The sequence below is a fragment of the Dichomitus squalens genome, assembly GCF_000275845.1.
Source record: "Dichomitus squalens LYAD-421 SS1 unplaced genomic scaffold DICSQscaffold_1, whole genome shotgun sequence".
Taxonomy (NCBI): domain Eukaryota; kingdom Fungi; phylum Basidiomycota; class Agaricomycetes; order Polyporales; family Polyporaceae; genus Dichomitus; species Dichomitus squalens.
This window is the reverse complement of record NW_006766883.1, coordinates 551,677-572,070: the sequence shown is the minus strand read 5'-3', so window position 1 is coordinate 572,070 and position 20,394 is coordinate 551,677. Positions and strand designations below refer to the sequence as shown.

The following is a 20,394-nucleotide window of genomic DNA, read 5'->3' as shown; positions in this document are numbered from 1 at the left end:
GGCCCTCGCCGCCGTCGGGTCCCAAACCCGCTTCCAACTTTTAGTGTTCCCACGACTCATCTTCGGGTTAGGTTTACGGGGATAATAATTGGAATCGGCAGGCGTGAGAACGTGTCACAAGATCTTCCGCCAACATCGGAATTGTCCGAAATGTGGGAATATCACCGTTAGAACTGTACAGTTGCTTTGGTCCGCAGAGTTTCGTCGATCGTTGTGGAAAGTGTCCTCAACGCCTCAAGACCCGACGTCCACTTCCCCTCCTTCTCCCCCCCTCACGATGGTTAGTTAGATCCCAGTACTGCTTTGCTGAGTTCTCTTCTCAGTAGGCTAACTCTGGGATTTTCCTGCTCTGCTTTCTCTATGACTTTAGCCCAAGGCCGCCGCCAAGTCTGGTGCTGCTAAGCACAAGTTCGTCATCGACTACTCCCGTCCCGCTGGCGACGGTGTCTTCGACGGCGCGGCTTTTGAGAAGTTCTTGCACGACCGCATCAAGGTCGAGGGCAAGACTGGTCAGCTCGGTGAAAACGTCAAGATCCATCGCGATGGTGCGTCGAGTCTCGCTGCTTTCGTTCGACGTCACTGCTGACCCTCCGTCCCTCTCAGGTGACAAGTCGATTACTGTGACTTCGAGCATTGCTCTTTCCAAGCGGTACCTTAAGTACCTCACCAAAAAGTTCCTCAAGAAAAACTCCCTGCGTGACTGGATCCGGTAAGTATCCATTGCTATCGCTAGAGTGAACTCGACATTTACATGCGCGATCGCAGCGTTGTTGCTTCGTCTAAGGATGTCTACCAGCTCCGCTTCTACAACATCCAGGCTGGTGATGACGAGGAAGAGGAGTAAGCGCATGTAACATGACATCCTCACGCATATGTTGTAGGCTAGCATCATCATCATACTATGTCGCGCATGCTTTCCATCGCTTTCGATGCATTCTCCCTGACCAACTCAAATGCGTTCTGAGGCGAGCCAATGTCAGGATCATACAACAGACAGAACAACTACGTGATACACCTATCTCCCTATAGGGACGCAGACTGTTATGTCCGACTGTTGATAACGAGCGTAACACCATCCTGTAGCTGGGGTGGACCTTCCAGCTTGATCTTACCCAGGATGATCATGGCAATCTCATTCCAACGCACTTGCGATTCACTGAGCGGTCGCGTCCGGAATTGGGTCGACAAGATCGAGGCGAGATTGCTGCGCAAGAGCTTCAGCGCGATGCTGGCCTTGGGTGGGATACGGAAGCGGATCTTGCGATCAATGCCGACAGAATCCGCCATGAGCTGCATGATAATCAGCGTAGAGCTCATGGAAGAAAAATATGGTGACTCACTTTGAATTCCGCATCTCCACACAGCAACAAGAGGGCCATGTCTTCAACGGGGCAGGTTTCCCAAGCGTACAGCTTCTTTGAATGCCTGTCCAAGTAATGATAAGCAGGGTTGCTTGCGGAGCCGCCAAGATGAAAGCTCACATCAACGTGAAGTAGCATAAGTGATTCACGCCGAATTCTGGTAGACGTCTTCTGAAGTTAACGGACGAGGGATGGAACGAGGCGGGCTGGTTGTTCGTGATCGTCCTCATTTCGCCTTTCGACGGATCGACGGCGAGGATCTTGGGATAGAGTCCGGCGGCGAGGGCGGCGTGAACAATAGCTGCATTGCCGGAGTTGACGTCGAGGTCCGGAGGGACCATCACGAAGCGCGTCTTGCCTCGGTTGTAACGTGCCCTGCTCAGCTCCTTGATGAACGCGCGGTCGACATGGATGAACGATGAGTCGACAAGGTAGCTGAGGAACTGTGTCCGCAGCTCCTCGATCTGCTGCAGGTTCTGGTGGCTGAGATAGTTTGTCTTGCAGAACTTGCGCGCGATGCCGTTGCCACTGGCACGGCGCCAGCTGGCGAACGCGTTATGGAGGGTGAGGAAGTCAGAGTTCTCTGTGGCTTCGTGAGCAACCATGTAAGGAGTCGTGTTTCGCAGCTTCACGCACCGGTCCGGAATGAGAGCTTCGCCCTCTCAGCCTCTGCCTCTAGGCCAAGAGGGGTCAGGAATGGGGATTTGGAGTTAAGGGTAGCGGCGATGGTGAGAGCAGGATCTAAACAGCGGAATAACGTTGCGATGAGCAGGAACTTCCCCAGATGTACGTCGGTTGGAAGTTGGCTGAGTAACCGTCCCATGGGCGTGATCTCCTCAGTTGCGGTTAGGGCGCGGACCTCGACCAGGGCGGACACGGCTCGTTGGACGTTGATACCAAGCGGAGGATCTAGAGCGCGAGAGAGAACGTCTTCAATGGATGTGCCCAAGTTCACTTTCATTATCTTGATGCGCAATGCAAGATCACTCAAACTAAGACGCATAATCTCCGGGTCGGGGTGGCCGGCCATCTAGAGCGATGTTGTCAGCCGGCATTCAGACAACAACAATACTCAATCCATAACATACCTTCGTATCATGGCGTGCCTTGGTAAAGAGGTGGAAGCACAGCCCACTCTGCACACGACCCGCACGACCCCTTCGCTGAGCAGCATTGCTTTTCGCTATGAACGTCTCGACAAGCCGGCTTATCTGTCGCTTCTCGTCAAATCGCATCTCGCGATGCTTTCCGGTGTCAATGACGCAGGTAATATCAGGGATCGTGATACCCGTTTCGGCGATATTAGTTGCTACACGAACCGGAGGGGCGATCAACATTACATACCACATAATGTAGGTTGATACGCACCGATTACAATCTTTCGCACACCTGGTGGAGGGATGTCGAACACTGCTCCCTGCTGTTCGCTTGAAATCGTCGAATGTAAAGGATATATGCGGAATTGATCCTCAGCACTGAAGACCCGATGCTCCATCAACATGTCATTCAACCTCCGGATCTCGCCCATTCCAGGCATGAATATCAGGATGGCGGAAGAATAACTGGCATAGGACGAGTCCTCGAAGCATACCCGCTCAAGAAGTCGGATGATGAGGTCGTAGGGAATGAGGCGCTCATCCAAGAGATTGACGGTGGATATAGTCTCAGGAGAATAGCGCTTTTCCAGGGTGACACTCTCCTGGGGACCAGTGTCGTCGTCATCCTCGCCAGCTGCAGTGTCTTCCGTCCAGTCGAGGCGGGCCTTGTTACGATAGAACTTGTCCCTACCCCTACGGGCATACGGCGAACCATCGACGACCTTCCAGCCTGTAAACTCGACGGCATCTTCCAGGAACCGGACATCGACTGGGAAGGTACGTCCAGGGACCGACAAGACTGGACAGCCCCCAAAATAGGCTGAGATCTTCTCTGCCTCGAGCGTTGCTGACATAAGGATAATCCTACAGGTACAAAAATGAGCAAGGAAGTTCCCAGAGTATATGGTATGCTTACTTCAGGTCAGGTCGCTGCAGTAACAACGACTTCAAAACAATCAAGAGAAAATCGGATTCAATGGTACGTTCATGGACCTCGTCGATAATGATGTGCTTGTGGATTGTTAGACCCGTCCTTCAGGTTAGGGTAGCGCGCATACCGTGATCTCATCGAACGCCGTACCCTGTCCGCCCTGGCCAGATCCTCCTTCCAACATACGCAGGGCAATACCGTTTGTCACGTAGGCGAGGCGAGTACGGCGGTTGATGTTGCTTTCAAGTCGGATAGCGTAACCAACCAAGGAGTTGCCAGTACCAACGGCCCCAGCAGGCTCGCCAAGCTCGCGGGACACGCGTTGGGCAAGAGAGATGGCAGAAATACGCCTGGGTTCAGTACAGTATATCCTGCAGTGGCGTCCCTTCAGAAGCTGATCCTCCAAAATGAAGGCAGGGACCTGTGTGGATTTACCACTACCTCGTGAGGTCAGCTATGACCAAAACATGTCACAACTTAGGCCCATACCATCCAGTTTCACCACTTAGCACAAGAATTTGGGACATCTCCAATAGAGAGAGAAGATCCTGCTTATAGTGAGCCATTGGAAGTTGGTTGCGTTGCTTCTACACACGGGAGGTGTTACGGTGTCACGATCTTGGACGACAGTCAATGGATGGGACTTACGAGCATTTCCTGGTATGCAGGACTGGCCTGTCGTGCCTGGAAGTCGGCGATGATCTGCTCTGGCGGAACTTCGTTACTGTGGTCGCGATAGTGGACATGCCCAAAGTCCTTCGACTCCGCTACAATCTTCGACGGACGGCTACCCATCTGAAATGGGTCAAGAGAGAAATTGATGTTAGCAAGACTACCAAGTGGTTTATGATAGCTTACCTTCTCTAGAGGCACAAGCTTGGTGTCCAGGATACTGCGCATTTTCGCCCAGATAGCCCGATTTGTAGTGTCGTCATCTAGACGACGCTTCTGCTCCAGCTCGTCCCACAGATCCCGGAACACCGGAGGTAACAAACGGAACGAAGTTTGGCTACCAGCAGCCCCAGTTCCACCAATCGCGAAGCCTCCAGAATTTGAGAATGTCAAGGCGTGCAGCGCGACGGTTGCGATGTACTGCTCGGCTTGCGTCATGTCATGGCAAGCGACATCGTCCATTGTCCATTCTTGCGTCTTGCCACCATCCCACCGGACGTCAACCGACGCCCGTTTGGCACGACTAGAACCAGATGTACAACCGTATGAGATCACCGCGTACTTGTCCGCCTTGCGGACAGTCTCCTGTAGCAGGAGCTTCGGCGTGCGACCTGACCAATGCTTAGGCAATGCCATATCTCGGACCTGGATGGTCACACCGCTGTCTGTCGTCTCCGTCTCCGGCATCGACTCCAAGAGCTCGAACATACCCCCTGGTGCCTCGTCGTCGTCATCAAAAACATCTGATGCAGAGACAGAGCTCTCAGCGCGAGACGGCGGCTCCTTGATCCTCGCTAGGGCACGCGAAGGCTTCGGCGAAGTTGAATTACCCAATCCGCGTAGCTTCGCCTGCAACGCAGAGGCCTCCACTTTGCTACGCTCCTGCTTGAAGAGCGCCTGCGCCTCTTTTTCGTCGAATAAGTAGTTGGCCTCGACCTCTTTCAGCCGACGCTGGAGTTCCAGCAGGAAAGTCGCATCCGCCTTCTCATCGGGGCGCCGGTAGGTCGTAAGGTCCAGGATCTTGAGCTTGAGTCGCACAAATTCGCTGTTTGGGTCATCGACAGGAGACCAACGGAGGGACTCTGGTGTACTGTCCGACAGTGCGACGACAGAGCTGGGGGTAGAGGCACCGTCCGCCGCTTCAGAGGCCGTTTGAACGTGTCGAGTAGTTGTGTCGAACAGCGTGCGCCCAGGAATGAAGGCGGGGGCGTTAACATCGAGTGCAGAGTGTGTACTGGGGCTGGGAGGAGTCGACCTCGAGGAAAGCGAGCCTGTGTCAGACCGAAGATGAGTGGGGCGGAAGGTACGAGGTGTCTTGGGAGTTATGGGAGTCTTGGGTACGTCAATCATTTCTGGCTGAACTCCCAGCTCCTCCTCCGAGCAGTGTAGATGCAGCTGTTTGTCATATATTGGAAGTCCGTTCTCAGAACTGAAACATAATACATACCCATTCAAAGGCTTCGTCTATGTCCACCCCACCGATTGCACGCAGGCACTCTTCCACTCGGGTGTCAGAGAACCCAAGACGTCTGAGCACGCCGTAAGTGATGGCCAACCGAACGATGACCTTCTCCTCGGGCTCGTCGATCGATCTGGAGGCTATGAGTTGTGTTAGGTCACATCCAAGCAAAAAAGGCTACATGCGACATACCTTCTGTATTCTCGTACTCCAATGCTAGATCCAGAATGCGACTAACAATGGCAGGATCAAGGTCCAGACGCGAAAGGGTGTCCGAGAAGCGACGCTCCTGATCTATCGTCTGATGCATGCATTAGCACAGAAAACACCCACGCAGATGGGCTGCTTACCTTGACTGTCCTAGCAATCTCCTTCTCCACCTTGTCCTGGAACTTGTCGATATACTTCTGCAAGACCTGATCGGCGGCGCTGATTATAGACTCCGCTGCCTTCGTAGCTTGTCCAGCGATGGTGGAGTCGACCCGTTGCCCGTCTGGCGACGTTACGGCATCCTCCTTGGGGTCAGGTGTTTCTGGCTCCTTCGGGGGTTCCACTACTTTCTTCGGAACCGACGTTGTCGCAAAACCGCGAGCGACCAGTTTTAATTGAGTTTTCTTCTTTTTTGGTGCCATCGCGGCAGGCGACGGACGAAGGCGCGAAAAGCCCAAAGACTCTCCAGATGTTTCCGCAGAAGCACCAGATGTTGACTATAGAATAAGCGTTATACTGGAGGAATGCTCTGAGGACTGGCCAGGAGTACCAGTGCAAGAAGTGCCCGACAGGGACCAGATGATTTATGATGAATTCTCTAGACACAAGCGCTAATTGTAGGCGAGCTGCTCGTGCAGATAAATAGTGAAAGTTGCTGGCGTTGAAGAGTCATGTAGACCGTCGAGCTGGTGGATAGAGAGCCGTTCTGCCTTTGTGGCCTGCCTCTCCTCCCACCAAAATCCGATCGCGGATCTCGCATAGATCTCACTAGCCGCCCTGTGATCGCGCCTACTGGCTGACGTAATATTATCCATAAGAGCTTTTGTCACTGTGGTTGCAGAGGCTGAATGCCTGCGGTATCATCGAAACAAGACGAGGGAATGACACATGCATCTGCATGAAATATACAAGAGTACAACTCATAAGATGCCATAATGTACGAGTACAGATCAAACGTGCTGGTCTAGGTAAGAGACTTGAGTACAGTACTAGCGACGAGAGCAGGGGGTTAGAACGACAAACATACATTACCCGTAAGTGACTCCACACGACATGCGAGAAAATTTATAATAGCTAGAGAAAGTTCCAATGATGTGGTGTGAGCAATGGTTCATGATGCCATGTCCACAGCAGCCGTATCCGTCTTGCGACCCCGTCCGCGCCCCCGTCCACGAGGTGTAGACTCGCCACCTGCACCCCGTCCTCGGCCTCGGCCACGTCCACGTCCACGGCCCCGCTTTGTAGCCGGGACAGGCGTTTCAGCAGGCATGGCATCTTCGTCTCCATCGGCATTCGCCCCACTGAGCCCCGCCTGCGCTGCTGACGGCCCGCCGAAGAACTCGTCGCCTTCCTCGTTCCACAGGTCGATTGCAGCATCACCAGCCGGCCGCTTGCCACCTGCTTTTGCAGAGGCATCGCCGGCGTTCGCATCGAGATTCACCAGCTGATCTTCGTTGAGCAGCAGCTGGACGATCTCGCTGGGCTTCGCGACATCAGTGAAGGTCTTATTCCCGACGACAATGTCTTGGACCTGTAAGACTGGTCAGACGAAGTCCAATATATATATGACAGGCAATACGCACATCTTTCTTCACTCTCGCCAGCTGCACGATGCGCTCGTCAATCGTGCCCTTGGTGATCAATCGGTATACCGTGACCTGACGCGTCTGGCCCAGACGGTGTGCACGGTCCATAGCCTGTGCGTCATTGGACGGGTTCCAGTCGTGGTCATAGAAAATGACGGTATCTGCGGCGGTCAGGTTGATACCCAAACCACCGGCGCGAGTACTCAGGATGAATATGAAGATGTCCGGCCTGACTTCCGCATCAGGATAACCGTAGATAGAACTGAGAACAAAGACAGCTCACCGCGTCTGCCACTCCATGACCATATCGCGACGATCCTCGAGCTTCGAAGAGCCATCAAGGCGCAGGTACTTGTACTGGCGGTGGATGAGGTACTCTTCCATGAGGTCCATCATCCTCGTCATTTGGAAGTAGATGAGGCAACGATGATCACCGGCCTTCAACTCTTGCAAGAGAGCGTCTAGCCGAGCAAGCTTCCCGGAGTCGTAGATGAGGCGCTTCGCCTCGGGGACTTGCATTGTGGATAACGGAAGTTGGTCTCGGGGAGAGTTGCCGAAGAGCCCAGAGACCGGGATGTCGCCGACCTCGCGCTTGAAAGTCTCGCAGGCAGGCTCATAGTCCCACATATATCGAGGCAACCCATAAAGGGCGAGCGTCTCTTTTGGAGCCTCAATGATCTGAGCTTGCTTCTCCACAAAGGTGCGATCGGCACTGTAGACGGTGATGGGAGGCGCAACCACGGGAGGAATGAACCATTTTAGTTCCGCTCGCGATAGGCACGAAGTGGCCCATCTTGTCGAGGAGATCTCACGCAGACTGGGAAGGTCCGCTCCAGCACGAAGGTTGCGAACACGGTCAAGGGGAGAGATGTCGAAAGGTCTGGCGGCCGCGTGTGCCGCGAAAGTAGGGTCCCTGAGAATCGGGTCATTATGACTTTCTTGAATGACGATACAATTGTCACATACTCCTTGAAGGGCTCAAACTCTATGCTGCCGCGCTCGAGCTGCAGCAGTCGGATCTGCCGTGCCATGGTGGATGACCAAAGATAGTCGTTAACCTCGCTCGGGGCAAGGTCGATGAACTTCAGGAATGAGAACGCAGAGCGAGCTAAGGGACTTGTTGTGAGTGCTTTCACGAGGATATATATATATATTGCCAAATTAACTCACCATCTTCGTTGAGAGAACGGTAGACCGACCCTGTCGACCATATGTTCATCATCCTGGCCAGAGGACCGTCACCTGTGCGCATTAGCGTATCCTCCTGCGGTATATCCAGTAGGCCACCATTTTCGAGGAACAGCCGGGGTATCGTGTATTCGATCGGATTGCGAATCGAGTACGGGAGCTGAACAAAATCGCCTTCGCGGTTGAGAGGACCGGAGCGACCGAAGTCGGAGAACGAGAAAGGAGCAACAACGTCGGCGCGCTCGAACAGCTCAGGATGGTTACAAACCTTCCGGAACTGCATCACAAGGTTCATGAGCGAACGCGCCGAGTCAGCGTCACCCATATTAGCCGCTTTCTCGAGCAGGTCTTGAACGGAGACGTTTGCCAGTAGAGCCTTGTACAAACTTCGCTGGCGCGCGCTTAGCTCCACATAGATATCCTTCTCGATCTGCAGGCCGGTAAATCAGCACTTCCGTACGGCTTCTACAACGGATACAGACGTGCCTTGTCGCTCAGTTCGTTCTGCACGTGTCGCTTGACGCGACGCAACATGAACGGCTTCAAGATCATGTGGAGACGACGAAGCTGGTGCTCATTCAGCTTGCTACCCTTGTTCTCAGCCGCATTCTCAATATCTTTCGAGAACCACTCGTTGAACTCGTCGTGAGAGTCGAACAAGCTCGGCATGATAAAGTGGAGCAAAGCCCACAATTCTACAATAAGGTTAGGAAAGACTGCATGCATGTGTGCGGTAGGGCCCAAGCAGCTCACCCTGCATCGAGTTCTGGATCGGAGTACCGGTAAGGAGGAGGCGATTCCTACAGTGGAAGCCAAGCAATGTCTTCCAACGCGCACTGGAGGAATTCTTGATGTTCTGCGCCTCGTCAAGGATCATGTACTGCCACTTCACGCGCTGGAAGTACTGCTGGTCTTGGAGAACCTATCGGAGGGTTACTTTATGCTTCAGCCGAACATTGCCTGTCCAAACTCACGAGTTGGTAAGAGGTTATCAGGACATGAAAGGGTGCGTCCTGATCGTAGCTGATTTCCTTCTTACTCCAGAACTTACGCAGAGTGGCACGATCCTTCGGGTTACCCCAGTATGGAAGCGCCTTCAGCTTGGGCACGAAACGAGTAATCTCTTGCTGCCAATTGTGCAGGGTCGAAGCGGGTGAGACGACCAGGAACGGTCCCCAGATGTCGTGTGTCTCCGCGAGGTAAGCGAGGAGCGATATTGATTGTACCGTCTGCAACCTCAAGTTAGTCATAGCGCCAGCAAGCTACAGAAGCATGACCAACCTTTCCGAGACCCATCTCGTCTGCAAGAATACCGTTGATACCCTGCTCGTAGAGCGTGGCAAGCCAGTTCAAACCCTTGAGCTGATACTCCTTCAGCGTAGCCATGAGCATCTTCGGCTGAGCGATGGTGAGCTCGCCAGTGAGCGACGTAGGGTTTTGGAAGTTCAACTCATCCGAGTCGACTAGAAGCAGGTTAGCGAGCATCATTTTTGATCAGTCCAAAGATACGCACGATCAACAAGAGGAGTGCCCGAACCACCAGGGGTCTCCACATCCTCGTCCGCTCGGATGTGGGCCTGGCGTTTCGCGAGCTTAAGAGCCTCGTTCGTCTTGCGCACCAGTGCAGCTTGAGTGTCGAAATCCTGGGCACGCCGCTTGGCAAGCACGATGGCGTTTTGGGCGTTATTACGAGCATGCCGCTGCATGTTCGTCTCGTCCTCTGCATATCGAATTCAGCTACATCGTTTCCTGCTCACCGGAATGGAACCCACCATCGTCGAAGTCGATATCTTGCAGCTTGTCGAGACCGACATCCGCTAGATCGGCACCGGCGGGAGCCTGAGTGGCTGCCTCTTCACCCTCGAGTTCAGCAGCTACCCATAGTGATCAATCAATGTATTTGTAGAGTTCCCAAAGCACCACTCACTCTTGAGCTTGTTCCCGACGAAGTGGCTATATAGCTCCGTCTGGCTGATAAGGAACTCGAGTTTCCTGGCTTGCCGCGCCGCTTCGCGCTTCTCCTCCTCGACCCGGGCACGGTCGATGGCCTCCTTCTGCTCACGCTTGCGGACGTCTCGTTCTTCCTTCTCATTCCTCTTCCAAAAGACGAGCATCTCGCGCATGAGGCGCTTGGCCTTTGCCTGCGTGTCCTTGGTCGCCTTGGCCGTCTTCTGAAATGGCCGACGAGCCTGAATAGATGATAGCGTCGCGAGTCGGCTCATCTGAGCGCGGCGGATCTGGTAGCCTGTGACGTGGTATTTGTACACCTGGAGTGCAGGATTATGATGAGTATGAAGAACGCGGTTCTTACTGAAATGCACACCTTTGCAACATCGCGCCGTGCGATGTTCTGCCAGACCTTGCGCTGAGCATCTTCCAGGTTCTTGACACGCTTGATCATCGCGGCGTCGTCCACCTTCCTCGCCCGCTTAAGGGCAGGAATGGCTTCATCAAGCTCGTACATCGTAGCTGACATGTTCGTAAGCGTAGGTGAGGGCGGACGTGAACCCGCCGGCGTGACGTCGCCCGACACAGAGGGCGCGTTGGAGCCGATACCAAGCAGCTCTTGCGTCGCAGGAGGAAGGTTGTCAAGCTTCTTCCTAGGACCAGGCTTCTTGCGACCTTTCGGCGTCGCTGTCGTACTGTCCACGCTCTGCTCACGCTGCTTGCCCTTGCCCCTCCCCTTCGCATTGCTGAGGAGTTTGTTCGCAGGAGACGCGCCCATAGATATCGGCTCGTCGATGATGGACCGCTGGTCGTCTGCGCCATCCGCACCGTCCTTCTCAACACGTCTCCTCTTGTGAGGAGGGCGCATAGCGCTGATGGGAATGTCGACATCGCTGTCGCTCTCGGAGCCTGCAGGAGGAGCACGTTTGGGTGCTTCCTTGCCTTTCCCCTTGCGCCGGCTGGAGGAAATTGTTTCGTCGACATCCCGCGCGCCATCGTCGCCCACGAAGGAGTGGCCGTCGGAGGGGCCAAAATCGGGGAGCCCAACATCGTACACGCTCGATGATGGGGATGGAGGAGCGCGCATTCTCATCATCATGTCTTCGTCAATAGGCGGCGGAGGTGGGAGTGGGGCAGGAGGAAGTGGTATTCGTGCAAGCCTGTCCCGGTACATGTGGGACATTCGATATGCGGTGATCGAGTCGCGCTCCTAATGGGAGAATGAGGACACAGATGACTGACATGAGCTTCTTCTGCTTACAATGATCCAACGCGAAAACCAGGCGTCGACTTGCTTTTGTCGCTTGTGAGTTTCGATGATATAGTTGCCCAAGTCGGACCACCACAACTCCGGACAATCCTCGAGGTCGGACGATGGCCTCACTTCTTCTTCAGCAGACTCAACAACCTCCTCCACTGGTGTGTCGTCCACGCTCTCCGCGGGCGTTGCATTTCTGTGTTGCTGACGCGTGCGCGGTGTCCGACGCAATTGCTGGAGTTTGGACAATGTAACTCAATCGCACGCGACGCGTCAAGGATGCAGGATGCTACACTCACCCGCTTCTGACCCGGTGGATGATAGTCCTCGTCATCGTCAGGCAACTTCCTCTTCCTCAACACTCTCCCATTACTCTCCACCGGTGCCGAGTCCTCCTTCTGCCTACCACCGACAGGCGTTCCGTTCGATATACGTGGTGACGGAGTCGCGCTCTCTTCTTGTTCGGCGTAATACGAGCTGCTCGGCCCAGATGGGACGTCATCACCTGGCAGCCTATCGCCATTACGATGTTCGAACCCCGCGGGACTTTGATATGAACTGGCAGTCTCGAGCCGGTAGGAGTACTCGCGTCCTGCAGGCGCCTGTTCGACGTCGTACCCGGCTGAGCGTTGACGGACCTCGCGTTGGTGCTGTGGTGTGGGCGACAGCGGCGCGACAGGCGCAACAGGTTGGGGTGCTACGACCATGGTTGGGCCGCCGTTGGTCGCAGGTGGCTGAGGGCCGACACCCGGGGAGCGAGGCGGAGGATCATCGTTGAGGATATGTTTGAGCGACATTGTCGGGCGGAGGGATGAGAGCAAGGGAGTGTGCAGAGATGGGAGCCAATAAATAGGTTTGCTTCCGTGGATTGCTGGACAGCCTGCGAAGCGCCCAGGGATGACACACTCCAGACAACAAGCCAAGAAGGGCCCGTGGAGGAGTTGTCGAATCGGGTGGAATGCAGACGCAGCGGCGGGGGTGTCGTCGGTGTCGGTGCGCGGGCGGGGGCGCTGTGGTTGTCGACGTGGGCGATGGGAAGAAGAAAGCAGGCGGAATGATGTGGGGCTGGGCCCGAAGAGCGACGGCTTAGCCGCAATTTGCCCAGCGAGCGAGTCTCATAGGATTCGTGTTGCTACAAATATGTTGATTTCCCTTTTCGGACTGCCCATTGCCGCTCCTTCTCTTCCCCCACCGTGTCACAGCCCCCTGTCACACCCCGACACTGGGTCCGTGCGCGACATCTGTCGCTTACCCTCCAATACAATCCAAGCGTACATGGCATTCCAACCAAGAAGCGCAGCAGGCTCTACTATGACCGTGTGCTAAACCCCCGAGATCCCCCCTGACAATGGTGCCAACTCGTCCCACCCGTAGTAATGTCATTGTCACATCACACACATCCGACATGACCAAACGTGATATACCGCCGCGCCTCGAACTCACGCCTCATCTGGGTGAAGCATCAGCTCTGGACGGACCTTCTCGTCGAACTCCTCGGGAGTCAAGAAGCCCAGAGAGACAGTCGCCTCCTTCAACGTGGTGCCCTCCTTGTGCGCCTTCTTCGCACACTTCGCAACATCTGCACAAAACAAACAATGAGGTCCCTTTGTCGCTAACAAATAACGTTTGATACGCACTGTCGTATCCGAGATGGCTGTTGAGAATCGTCGCCAACATGAGCGACTCGTGAAGAAGGGTGTTGATACGCTTCTCGTTAGCCTGGATACCGACCACGCAGTTCTTCGTGAACGAACGCGAAGCTAGTGGCACGTTTAAGGGATTTCTGCCTATCCAGATGCAACGCTATCTTACCATCCGCGAGCAAACGAATGCTCTGTAGAACATTCTTGATGATGACCGGCTTGAAAACGTTGAGCTGAAACATACACGTCAGACCACTATCTTCCGGGACCTTTCCACCTTGTGGCACTCTGCCTCACCTCAAACTGGCCGTTCGAGCCGGCGATGCTGACCACAGTGTGGTTCCCGATGACCTGGGCGGCAACCATGGTCATAGCCTCGCACTGCGTGGGGTTCACCTTGCCAGGCATAATACTGCTACCTGGCTCGTTCTCGGGGAGCTGGAGCTCACCCAGACCGCAGCGAGGGCCGGAACCCAGGTACCGGATATCATTGGCGATCTTCATCAAGGAAACCGCCACTGTGTTGAGCGCGCCGTGTGCTTCAACAAGCGCATCGTGCGATGCGAGTGCCTCGAACTGCGAAAGCGTTGGTGTGAGATGGGATCTGGAGTCTTCGGCACGGGGTTTGCGGACTTTACCTTATTAGGCGCAGTCTTGAACTCGAGTCCGGTCAGCTTCGAGATCTCGGCGGCGACCTTCACGTCGAAACCTTTCTTCGTGTTCAGGCCCTATTCAACAACATTAGGGGGGTGCCGTGGTCTCCGAGGCGAGCAAGGCACTTACGGTACCAACGGCGGTACCACCCTGTGCCAGAAGACTGAGGCGAGGCAGAGTGTCCTTGACACGCTCAATGCCATTTGTCAGCTGTTGCACGTAGCCGCTGAACTCCTGGCCGAGTGTCAATGGTGTTGCGTCCTGCAGATGCGTGCGACCGATCTTGATGATGTGCTCAAATTGTTTCGCCTTGACGTCCAAGGCGTCACGGAGCTCGGTCAGAGCAGGGAGAAGAGAGCGGTGAATCTCGGTAACCGCGGCAACGTGCATAGCAGTTGGGAACCTGTATTGCTCGTCAATGTTGTCCCCTTAGACCCGCCAGCGGTGAAGACATACGTATCGTTACTGCTCTGGCTCATGTTGACGTGATCATTAGGGTGAACGGGCTTCTTCGAGCCGCGCTCACCACCAAGGATCTCAATGGCACGATTCGAGATAACCTGACAGAAGACGAATGAAAGGGATGTCGCCGGGATAGACGACAGCACATACCTCGTTTGCGTTCATGTTGCTCTGGGTACCGCTTCCGGTCTGGAAGACTACCAGCGGAAACTCATCAATTAGCTTTCCAGAGATGACCTGTGTGCAAGTGATCGGTGCAACCCCTATGTCCATAAGAAGCAGGTGCACGCACCTCATCAGCAGCCTTCTGGATGGCCTCGCCGACCTTCGGATCCAAGCCATAGCCAACGTTCACGATCGATGCCGCCTTCTTAAGCACACCGAAGGCCTTAATGAGGGGTTCGGGTAGGCGCTCTTGAGGGCCGCCGATGTCGAAGTTTTGCAAGGAACTACGAGCAAGTAACGCGATGGCTCAATGCTAGCAGAAGCCAGTGTATATGAACACATACCGCTGCGTCTGCGCCCCCCAGTAGCGTTCAGCAGGAACCTGGAGCTCACCGAAGGTGTCGCGCTCGATTCGGTATTTCCGCTCCTACATGCGGGCAGCTTTTAGGCTCCTTCATCACCAAGACATCCAGTTAGCTACACGTACCATTAGGATAGATGAAGATGAGAACAAACGCGTTGAGGGGACACGCGCGGATGGGGACTGCAGGCATAGAGGCGGACATTGCGGCGCGGGGTAAATCACATGAGCAAACAAGCATATGCGGTTTTCGAGCCTAGACTCACGAAAGTACCGCGTGCGAGGCGAAGTCCGGCCATTCTATCAAGAAATTACAGTACGGAGAAGGGGGCAGCGGGAGTGCTCTCAGAGCTCTAGGATGTGCAGGCGTGTAGGTTTGTGGGGAACAAATACGCGATAATTCGCTGGCGGAGGCGTACCACGCGCCGTCTGTTTCCGATCCATCGCCCGATTTTCTCCGTGGACGCGACGTGGTAACCTCGCCCCGATTCCGTTGAGTTTGCGATTCGTGGACTCGCGGACAGCGTCGACACCTACTTCAACACCGTGCTCAAACCGCGTTATGCCTGTAGAGGGTACTTGGAGGGTGCGTAACGCGCCTTGGGATATCACAGGAGGTCGCGGAATTTGCACGTGATATGACTAGTCGGTGTCTTTCATACCCCAGGTACACGCGCCTATGGGGTATCGCCGGCTGCAGTCGCGCATATGTACATTCACACCTCTGCCTCTTTCCCTCACCTTCTCATTACTCGTAGCACTTTCTAGCTTGGAAAGATGGCTAGCATAGCGTCCCAGGTCATCCTTCATCCGGTCACGTCTCAGTCGTTGAAGGTGCTCAGCACTACCATTGGGAGAGACAAGGTATGACCTCATACTTCACCGTGCCTATACTCTCTGTTAACATGTCGATTGCAGCTTTACCGTGCCATCCAATACTTTGCACGTTTCTTCGCATGGTCGCTCCTCGCTAGAGGCTACAAGATTCAGGCTGCGCGGTGGGACGCGCTGAAGTCCCATCTCGCCCTGGGCCGCAAGCGTAAGTGCCGATCTATCTCCAAGACGGTCTTCGAGGTGACCGTGACGTTCCGCTAGTCCTACGGCTGGGCAAGTCCCTGGAGAACGCTCAGGCGGCTCTCCGAGCCATTTCAGCCCCTGGTGAAACCGGAGAGCGTATCACTGCAATCGGAAGGCAGCTGGGCTACTTCGGGTACTTATCCCTGGACAATATCGGTTGGGTACGTGATACTATTTCGAGACTTCGAATTAACGCATTCTCAGCGAACATTCTCGCAGGCGCACTCCATCAAGTTCTACAACCTAGCTCCATCGACTGCCCAGAAGATCAACAAGCGTGCAATGCAGTTCTGGTTCACTGGGATAGTGTTCAGCATTGTTCATGGACTTCTCAAGGCTGGCCGCCTCGCGAACGAGGTCAAGCAACTTCAGGGCCAGGCATGGAGTGAGAAGAGTGCGGAAGCGGAGCGCGAGCATAAGCTTCGCAGCCTCCAGACTGCTCGCGAGGATGTGCGCTACCAGTTCATCTTGGACCTCCTTGACGTATGGATTCCCGCGACGAACATCGGTCTGGTCAACTTGAATGACGGTATTCTCGGTATCTTTGGGTGAGTAGGCTGGGTTTGAGATCATCGAAATGGTACCCGCTGACCCCTTCTGCCCAGTTTCGTTACCTCCTTGATGGCTCTGCGCCAACAATGGCTCGCTGCCGCTGGTAGGAAGTAAATGATCTCTGTTTCCGCAGTTGTCTATGCTCCTGAGTATATTAGTATCATTCATACAATAGATCGATTGCGCATATGAGACGGATCGTTGTGATGCTCCTGTCACTGGAGGTTGCGGAGGTAGTTCATTCCAAATTCGAGAGCTGAACACCGGCGGCAGGCGTCCTACCAAGTAGAGTCATAATCGAAAGGCCGCAAATGCACATCACGATGGAGTAGACGCAGCTCTCTTCTGTTCCTCTCGTAGGCGTAAATATTCTGCGCGAACGATTGCCATAGCTTCAGGTCCAGTACTTGTAGCTGACTCAGTCCGTGTTTTTGTGACCAGGGTAGCTAATGCTCACTATTGAAGCATGCAGTCCTGGACTGCCTTGTACTTTTGTCTACACTCCCATGCCACAGAGAACGTTCGTCCTTCCGCGCACTGAGCGAACTCTGTGGTAGAAAAACACGATGTCAGGTCGCATTGGGGATATCTGCAAGTTTGCCTTACCTTTTACAACGGAATCGCACTCCTTAAGGGCACTTGCCTTAGTCTGCTTGAGCAGTGTCTCCTCCTCACGGCGAGAGAGCGTGTTCATGACAAGCCAGTCGGGACCCTTCGGACACACACAGGGGGGGGAATGTAAGACGGCTCACCGCGCCGTCGCGATTGGACGTGATCGAGCGCCCGTCTGTCCGTAATGGGCATCCCGGCGGCATTGGCATTAGCCCCCACCGGACGGGCCCAACGATTCCAGCATTCCCATCCACTCTCGACCTACGTTCTTCTGTTTGTTTGGCCGCCGACATGACCAGCATGAGACTATGTGGACCCCATGTCTCCAATGTTCTGAGGTCGACCCGTGCTGTAAAGCCCCAAATTCGGTGTCTGGCCACGCCGTCCTCGTCCAAGAACAGCTTTAGTCAGACCCTCGAGGAAGGTCCCTCGCTGGACGACTTCATCGCGGACAGGGTCTCTGACCGCGTCGTGTTGGGAAATGCGAAATTGTGCGTGCCATGGTTTACACCAGGACTGAATTGAAGTTGATAGTCGGCGTTCCACCAGGCCCCGTCTACCGTCGTACCTTAAGACAAGTATACCGAAGGGTGCCTCTTTTTCCAAGATCAAGAAGGACCTTCGGGGTCTGAATCTGCATACGGTCTGCGAGGAAGCCCGGTGTCCGAACATAGGGGACTGCTGGGGCGGAAAGGAGGGTGCAACCGAAGCAGAGGGACGGAGGGCCGCGACTGCCACCATCATGGTATGCGGTGCTGAATGTGAACTCTCCTCACACACATACTCATGGAAGATTTAGCTCATGGGAGATACGTGCACACGAGGCTGCAGGTTCTGTTCCATCAAGACTTCTAGGACCCCGCCACCTTTGGACCCTCACGAGCCTGAAAATACCGCTGAAGCGATCAGTCGGTGGGGACTTGGTTACATCGTGCTGACGAGCGTTGACCGTGATGGTGAGTATCACTTCAAAGTCGGACTCGAGGAAACGCTCTTATGAGTATCTAGACCTCGCGGATGGTGGTGCTTACCACTTCGCCGAGACCATCATGAAGATAAAGCAGAAGTACGTGTCTGAAACGGCGAAACTCTTTTCTCAGCTGACGACCCCGCCGTCTTCTCAGAGCGCCGCAGATTCTGGTCGAGGCTCTGACAGGAGACTTCGCTGGAAACTTGGATCACGTTTCTGTAGTCGCGAAGTCTGGCCTCGATGTCTACGCACACAATATCGAAACTGTCGAGGCTCTTACCCCATTCGTTCGGGACCGGCGCGCTAATTTCAAGCAGAGTTTGAACGTTCTCAAGCGCGCTAAGGAAGAAGGCGTGCGTGTGACCAAGACCAGCATTATGCTTGGTGTTGGAGAGAACGAGGAGCAGGTAGTGGATGCTCTACGAGGTAAGCGCAGAGGTTGCCTCATTTGTAGGCGCTATCAACATGTGTTCTCATGCCTTGCGTTTAGAGCTACGTAAGGTGGACGTAGACGTGGTCACATTCGGCCAGTACATGCGGCCAACGAAGCGGCATATGAAGGTCGATCGGTATGTGGAGCCTGCAGAGTTTGATCGCTGGAAGCAGGTAGCAGAAGACATGGGTTTCCTGTACGTCGCGAGTGGGCCTCTCGTGCGCAGCAGTTACAAGGTACGCTCCTCGTACCCCAGGTTGACACCACGCTCATCGGGTGTTTTTTGCAGGCTGGAGAGTTCTTCATTGAGAACGTCCTCAAAGGGAAGGGCACTGAGAAGCGTACAAAGAACCTCATCGCCGACAAGGTTCTCGAGTCTGAGAAACTTCAGGCATAGTCATAGCATTTTCCACATAGATCATTCTACAACCGTTTCGCTACTAATATACAATCGCTCTGCTCGCTGTTCTATATGATACACATGATCTCAATGGTGATCAGCCTGTACATACACCGGGGGCATTGGACTATAGGACGACGTGTCCCATCGTAGAGGTATCGTGATCCGGGCCACGTTGAGACAACCATGTCTCGCCGCGTCCCACATTTATCCCACGCCAGCCGCATACTGCACATTGAATAAGATCAGCATATAACAGGATTTTATCAAACCTCCTAAAGGGGATTACGATGGGATGCCCAACTAGGTTGCGATGGAACACGATGTGCCACAGGTCGACGCCCCCGGTGATACATAAGTAAGCTGGGAGTCGGGTAAGCGCCTTAGCCACAGAGCCTCGGCGTTTGCCGGGCGGGGTTGCATGCAACTCAAAGTGTGAACTTTATTTTTCTGTCCAATACACCGACCCCAAATCATCGCCAGCCCCGTCCTTGGCCCCCCCATAAGCACTAATGGTGAGCTTGTTTATGGCAAACGTATCCAGACTGCATGTACTGATTGCATATGCAGGATTCATCAAAAGCTCCCGTCAAGCTCGCTACCGTCACCAAGGTCTAGACATTAGCTACTACCTCTCGTGTCCACATTCCCTGACCCTGAGCTCCCATGGCCTCTACAAAACAGGTCCTTGGACGCACTGGCTCCCGTGGTGGTGTCACGCAGGTCCGTGTGGAGTTCATGGATGACCCCACCCGTACCATCATCCGCAACGTGAAGGGACCCGTTCGGGAGAAGGACATCCTGGCTCTCCTGGAGAGTGAGCGTGAGGCTCGGTATGTCTATCTTGCTGTCTGTCGATGCGTCATAGTGCTCACCCAGATCTCGCCCAGCCGCCTCCGGTAGATTGCTATCATATGGTTTATTCTTGTTGCATTCCTCTTCCCTCGCACCCACGACGCATCTGTTTGATCATGCCAATGTTATCATGTGCATGAGCCTCATGCCGGACTCATATTGATCACTTGCGCGCTACCTTCCGCTTCCATTCTATCTGGATCGGTGCGCCTCGCGTGTGTCTCAGTCGCCAGAAGGCCTTCCACAGTTTCCACAACGCTGCTTGAGCGCGGGCGCTCGACGGCCACCAGGGTGGCTTCGCACCAGTCTCTCCACCCTAGACTCGTCTTCCAATTCCAATCGTCTCAACCCAGCGCTCATATAAAGCCTACATCCGTGCACTGTAGATCCCAAAAGATGGCATAACTCCACACTCCGATAATTTCAGCGATGATCGATCAACGTGCCCCAAAACATACGACGATACTAGATAGATGTGTTCGTTGGGCCGTAGGTTTATCA

The 20,394-nt window shown here is 54.4% G+C and overlaps 8 protein-coding genes across 8 annotated transcripts; 4 read left to right on the top strand and 4 right to left on the bottom strand.

Moving 5' to 3' along the window:
* Nucleotides 1–277: 277 nt before the first annotated feature.
* On the top strand, nucleotides 278–844 carry DICSQDRAFT_142155 (ribosomal protein L22; the record flags this gene model as incomplete). The annotated part of the gene is made up of 4 exons (XM_007360050.1): nucleotides 278–280; nucleotides 389–545; nucleotides 604–709; nucleotides 766–844. 4 exons carry the CDS (start codon nucleotides 278–280, stop codon nucleotides 842–844), a joined length of 345 nt encoding a protein of 114 aa, XP_007360112.1.
* A 197-nt stretch (nucleotides 845–1,041) lies between these two features.
* On the bottom strand, nucleotides 1,042–6,152 carry DICSQDRAFT_164407 (P-loop containing nucleoside triphosphate hydrolase protein; the record flags this gene model as incomplete). Its single annotated transcript, XM_007360049.1, has 14 exons — nucleotides 1,042–1,290; nucleotides 1,341–1,425; nucleotides 1,482–1,944; nucleotides 1,998–2,391; nucleotides 2,450–2,670; nucleotides 2,730–3,322; nucleotides 3,375–3,469; nucleotides 3,517–3,826; nucleotides 3,879–3,976; nucleotides 4,038–4,184; nucleotides 4,248–5,456; nucleotides 5,509–5,660; nucleotides 5,713–5,821; nucleotides 5,871–6,152. The coding sequence occupies 14 exons, from the start codon at nucleotides 6,150–6,152 to the stop codon at nucleotides 1,042–1,044; spliced, it is 4,407 nt and encodes a 1,468-aa protein (XP_007360111.1).
* A 689-nt stretch (nucleotides 6,153–6,841) lies between these two features.
* Nucleotides 6,842–12,506, bottom strand: DICSQDRAFT_46151 (uncharacterized protein; the record flags this gene model as incomplete). Its single annotated transcript, XM_007359758.1, has 16 exons — nucleotides 6,842–7,261; nucleotides 7,314–7,545; nucleotides 7,600–8,229; nucleotides 8,283–8,424; nucleotides 8,487–8,934; nucleotides 8,965–8,966; nucleotides 8,987–9,199; nucleotides 9,258–9,426; nucleotides 9,479–9,733; nucleotides 9,786–9,967; nucleotides 10,018–10,224; nucleotides 10,277–10,378; nucleotides 10,432–10,771; nucleotides 10,828–11,661; nucleotides 11,713–11,943; nucleotides 12,009–12,506. The coding sequence occupies 16 exons, from the start codon at nucleotides 12,504–12,506 to the stop codon at nucleotides 6,842–6,844; spliced, it is 4,905 nt and encodes a 1,634-aa protein (XP_007359820.1).
* Nucleotides 12,507–12,864: 358 nt separating this feature from the next.
* Nucleotides 12,865–15,361, bottom strand: DICSQDRAFT_95078 (fumarate hydratase). Its single transcript, XM_007360048.1, has 12 exons — nucleotides 15,261–15,361; nucleotides 15,121–15,177; nucleotides 14,978–15,060; nucleotides 14,761–14,917; nucleotides 14,619–14,705; nucleotides 14,463–14,566; nucleotides 14,136–14,409; nucleotides 13,991–14,080; nucleotides 13,650–13,928; nucleotides 13,522–13,585; nucleotides 13,347–13,469; nucleotides 12,865–13,288 (listed from the first exon to the last, which is right to left on the bottom strand). Exons 1-12 carry the CDS (start codon nucleotides 15,291–15,293, stop codon nucleotides 13,149–13,151), a joined length of 1,491 nt encoding a protein of 496 aa, XP_007360110.1. The 5' UTR covers nucleotides 15,294–15,361; the 3' UTR covers nucleotides 12,865–13,148.
* Nucleotides 15,362–15,690: 329 nt separating this feature from the next.
* DICSQDRAFT_75379 (peroxisomal biogenesis factor) lies at nucleotides 15,691–16,808 on the top strand. The gene is made up of 5 exons (XM_007360047.1): nucleotides 15,691–15,858; nucleotides 15,913–16,033; nucleotides 16,090–16,232; nucleotides 16,291–16,619; nucleotides 16,677–16,808. The coding sequence occupies exons 1-5, from the start codon at nucleotides 15,772–15,774 to the stop codon at nucleotides 16,735–16,737; spliced, it is 741 nt and encodes a 246-aa protein (XP_007360109.1). The 5' UTR covers nucleotides 15,691–15,771; the 3' UTR covers nucleotides 16,738–16,808.
* A 271-nt stretch (nucleotides 16,809–17,079) lies between these two features.
* On the bottom strand, nucleotides 17,080–17,317 carry DICSQDRAFT_45959 (uncharacterized protein; the record flags this gene model as incomplete). The annotated part of the gene is made up of 2 exons (XM_007359742.1): nucleotides 17,080–17,171; nucleotides 17,230–17,317. 2 exons carry the CDS (start codon nucleotides 17,315–17,317, stop codon nucleotides 17,080–17,082), a joined length of 180 nt encoding a protein of 59 aa, XP_007359804.1.
* Nucleotides 17,318–17,535: 218 nt separating this feature from the next.
* DICSQDRAFT_95071 (lipoic acid synthase) lies at nucleotides 17,536–19,186 on the top strand (the record flags this gene model as incomplete). Its single annotated transcript, XM_007360046.1, has 7 exons — nucleotides 17,536–17,738; nucleotides 17,785–17,980; nucleotides 18,035–18,191; nucleotides 18,244–18,301; nucleotides 18,360–18,631; nucleotides 18,696–18,874; nucleotides 18,928–19,186. 7 exons carry the CDS (start codon nucleotides 17,536–17,538, stop codon nucleotides 19,033–19,035), a joined length of 1,173 nt encoding a protein of 390 aa, XP_007360108.1. The 3' UTR covers nucleotides 19,036–19,186.
* Nucleotides 19,187–19,508: 322 nt separating this feature from the next.
* DICSQDRAFT_130817 (ribosomal protein S28e) lies at nucleotides 19,509–20,287 on the top strand. Its single transcript, XM_007360045.1, has 4 exons — nucleotides 19,509–19,553; nucleotides 19,609–19,650; nucleotides 19,723–19,871; nucleotides 19,929–20,287. Exons 1-4 carry the CDS (start codon nucleotides 19,551–19,553, stop codon nucleotides 19,939–19,941), a joined length of 207 nt encoding a protein of 68 aa, XP_007360107.1. The 5' UTR covers nucleotides 19,509–19,550; the 3' UTR covers nucleotides 19,942–20,287.
* Nucleotides 20,288–20,394: the final 107 nt, after the last annotated feature.

Bases quoted from the DNA above. Each gene is read 5' to 3' on its own strand.
- DICSQDRAFT_130817 (XM_007360045.1), top strand. The intron at 19,651-19,722 runs GTCTAGACATTA...TCTACAAAACAG, and splicing joins AGCTCGCTACCGTCACCAAG to GTCCTTGGACGCACTGGCTC.
- DICSQDRAFT_95078 (XM_007360048.1), bottom strand. From the start codon at position 15,293: ATGGCCGGACTTCGCCTCGCACGCGGTACTTTC. The intron at 14,706-14,760 runs GTGCGTGCACCT...ACTTGCACACAG, and splicing joins TCCAGAAGGCTGCTGATGAG to GTCATCTCTGGAAAGCTAAT. The intron at 13,470-13,521 runs GTAAGATAGCGT...ACGTGCCACTAG, and splicing joins CATTCGTTTGCTCGCGGATG to CTTCGCGTTCGTTCACGAAG.
- DICSQDRAFT_75379 (XM_007360047.1), top strand. From the start codon at position 15,772: ATGGCTAGCATAGCGTCCCAGGTCATCCTTCATCCGGTCACGTCTCAG. The intron at 15,859-15,912 runs GTATGACCTCAT...TGTCGATTGCAG, and splicing joins CTACCATTGGGAGAGACAAG to CTTTACCGTGCCATCCAATA. The intron at 16,620-16,676 runs GTGAGTAGGCTG...CCTTCTGCCCAG, and splicing joins GGTATTCTCGGTATCTTTGG to TTTCGTTACCTCCTTGATGG.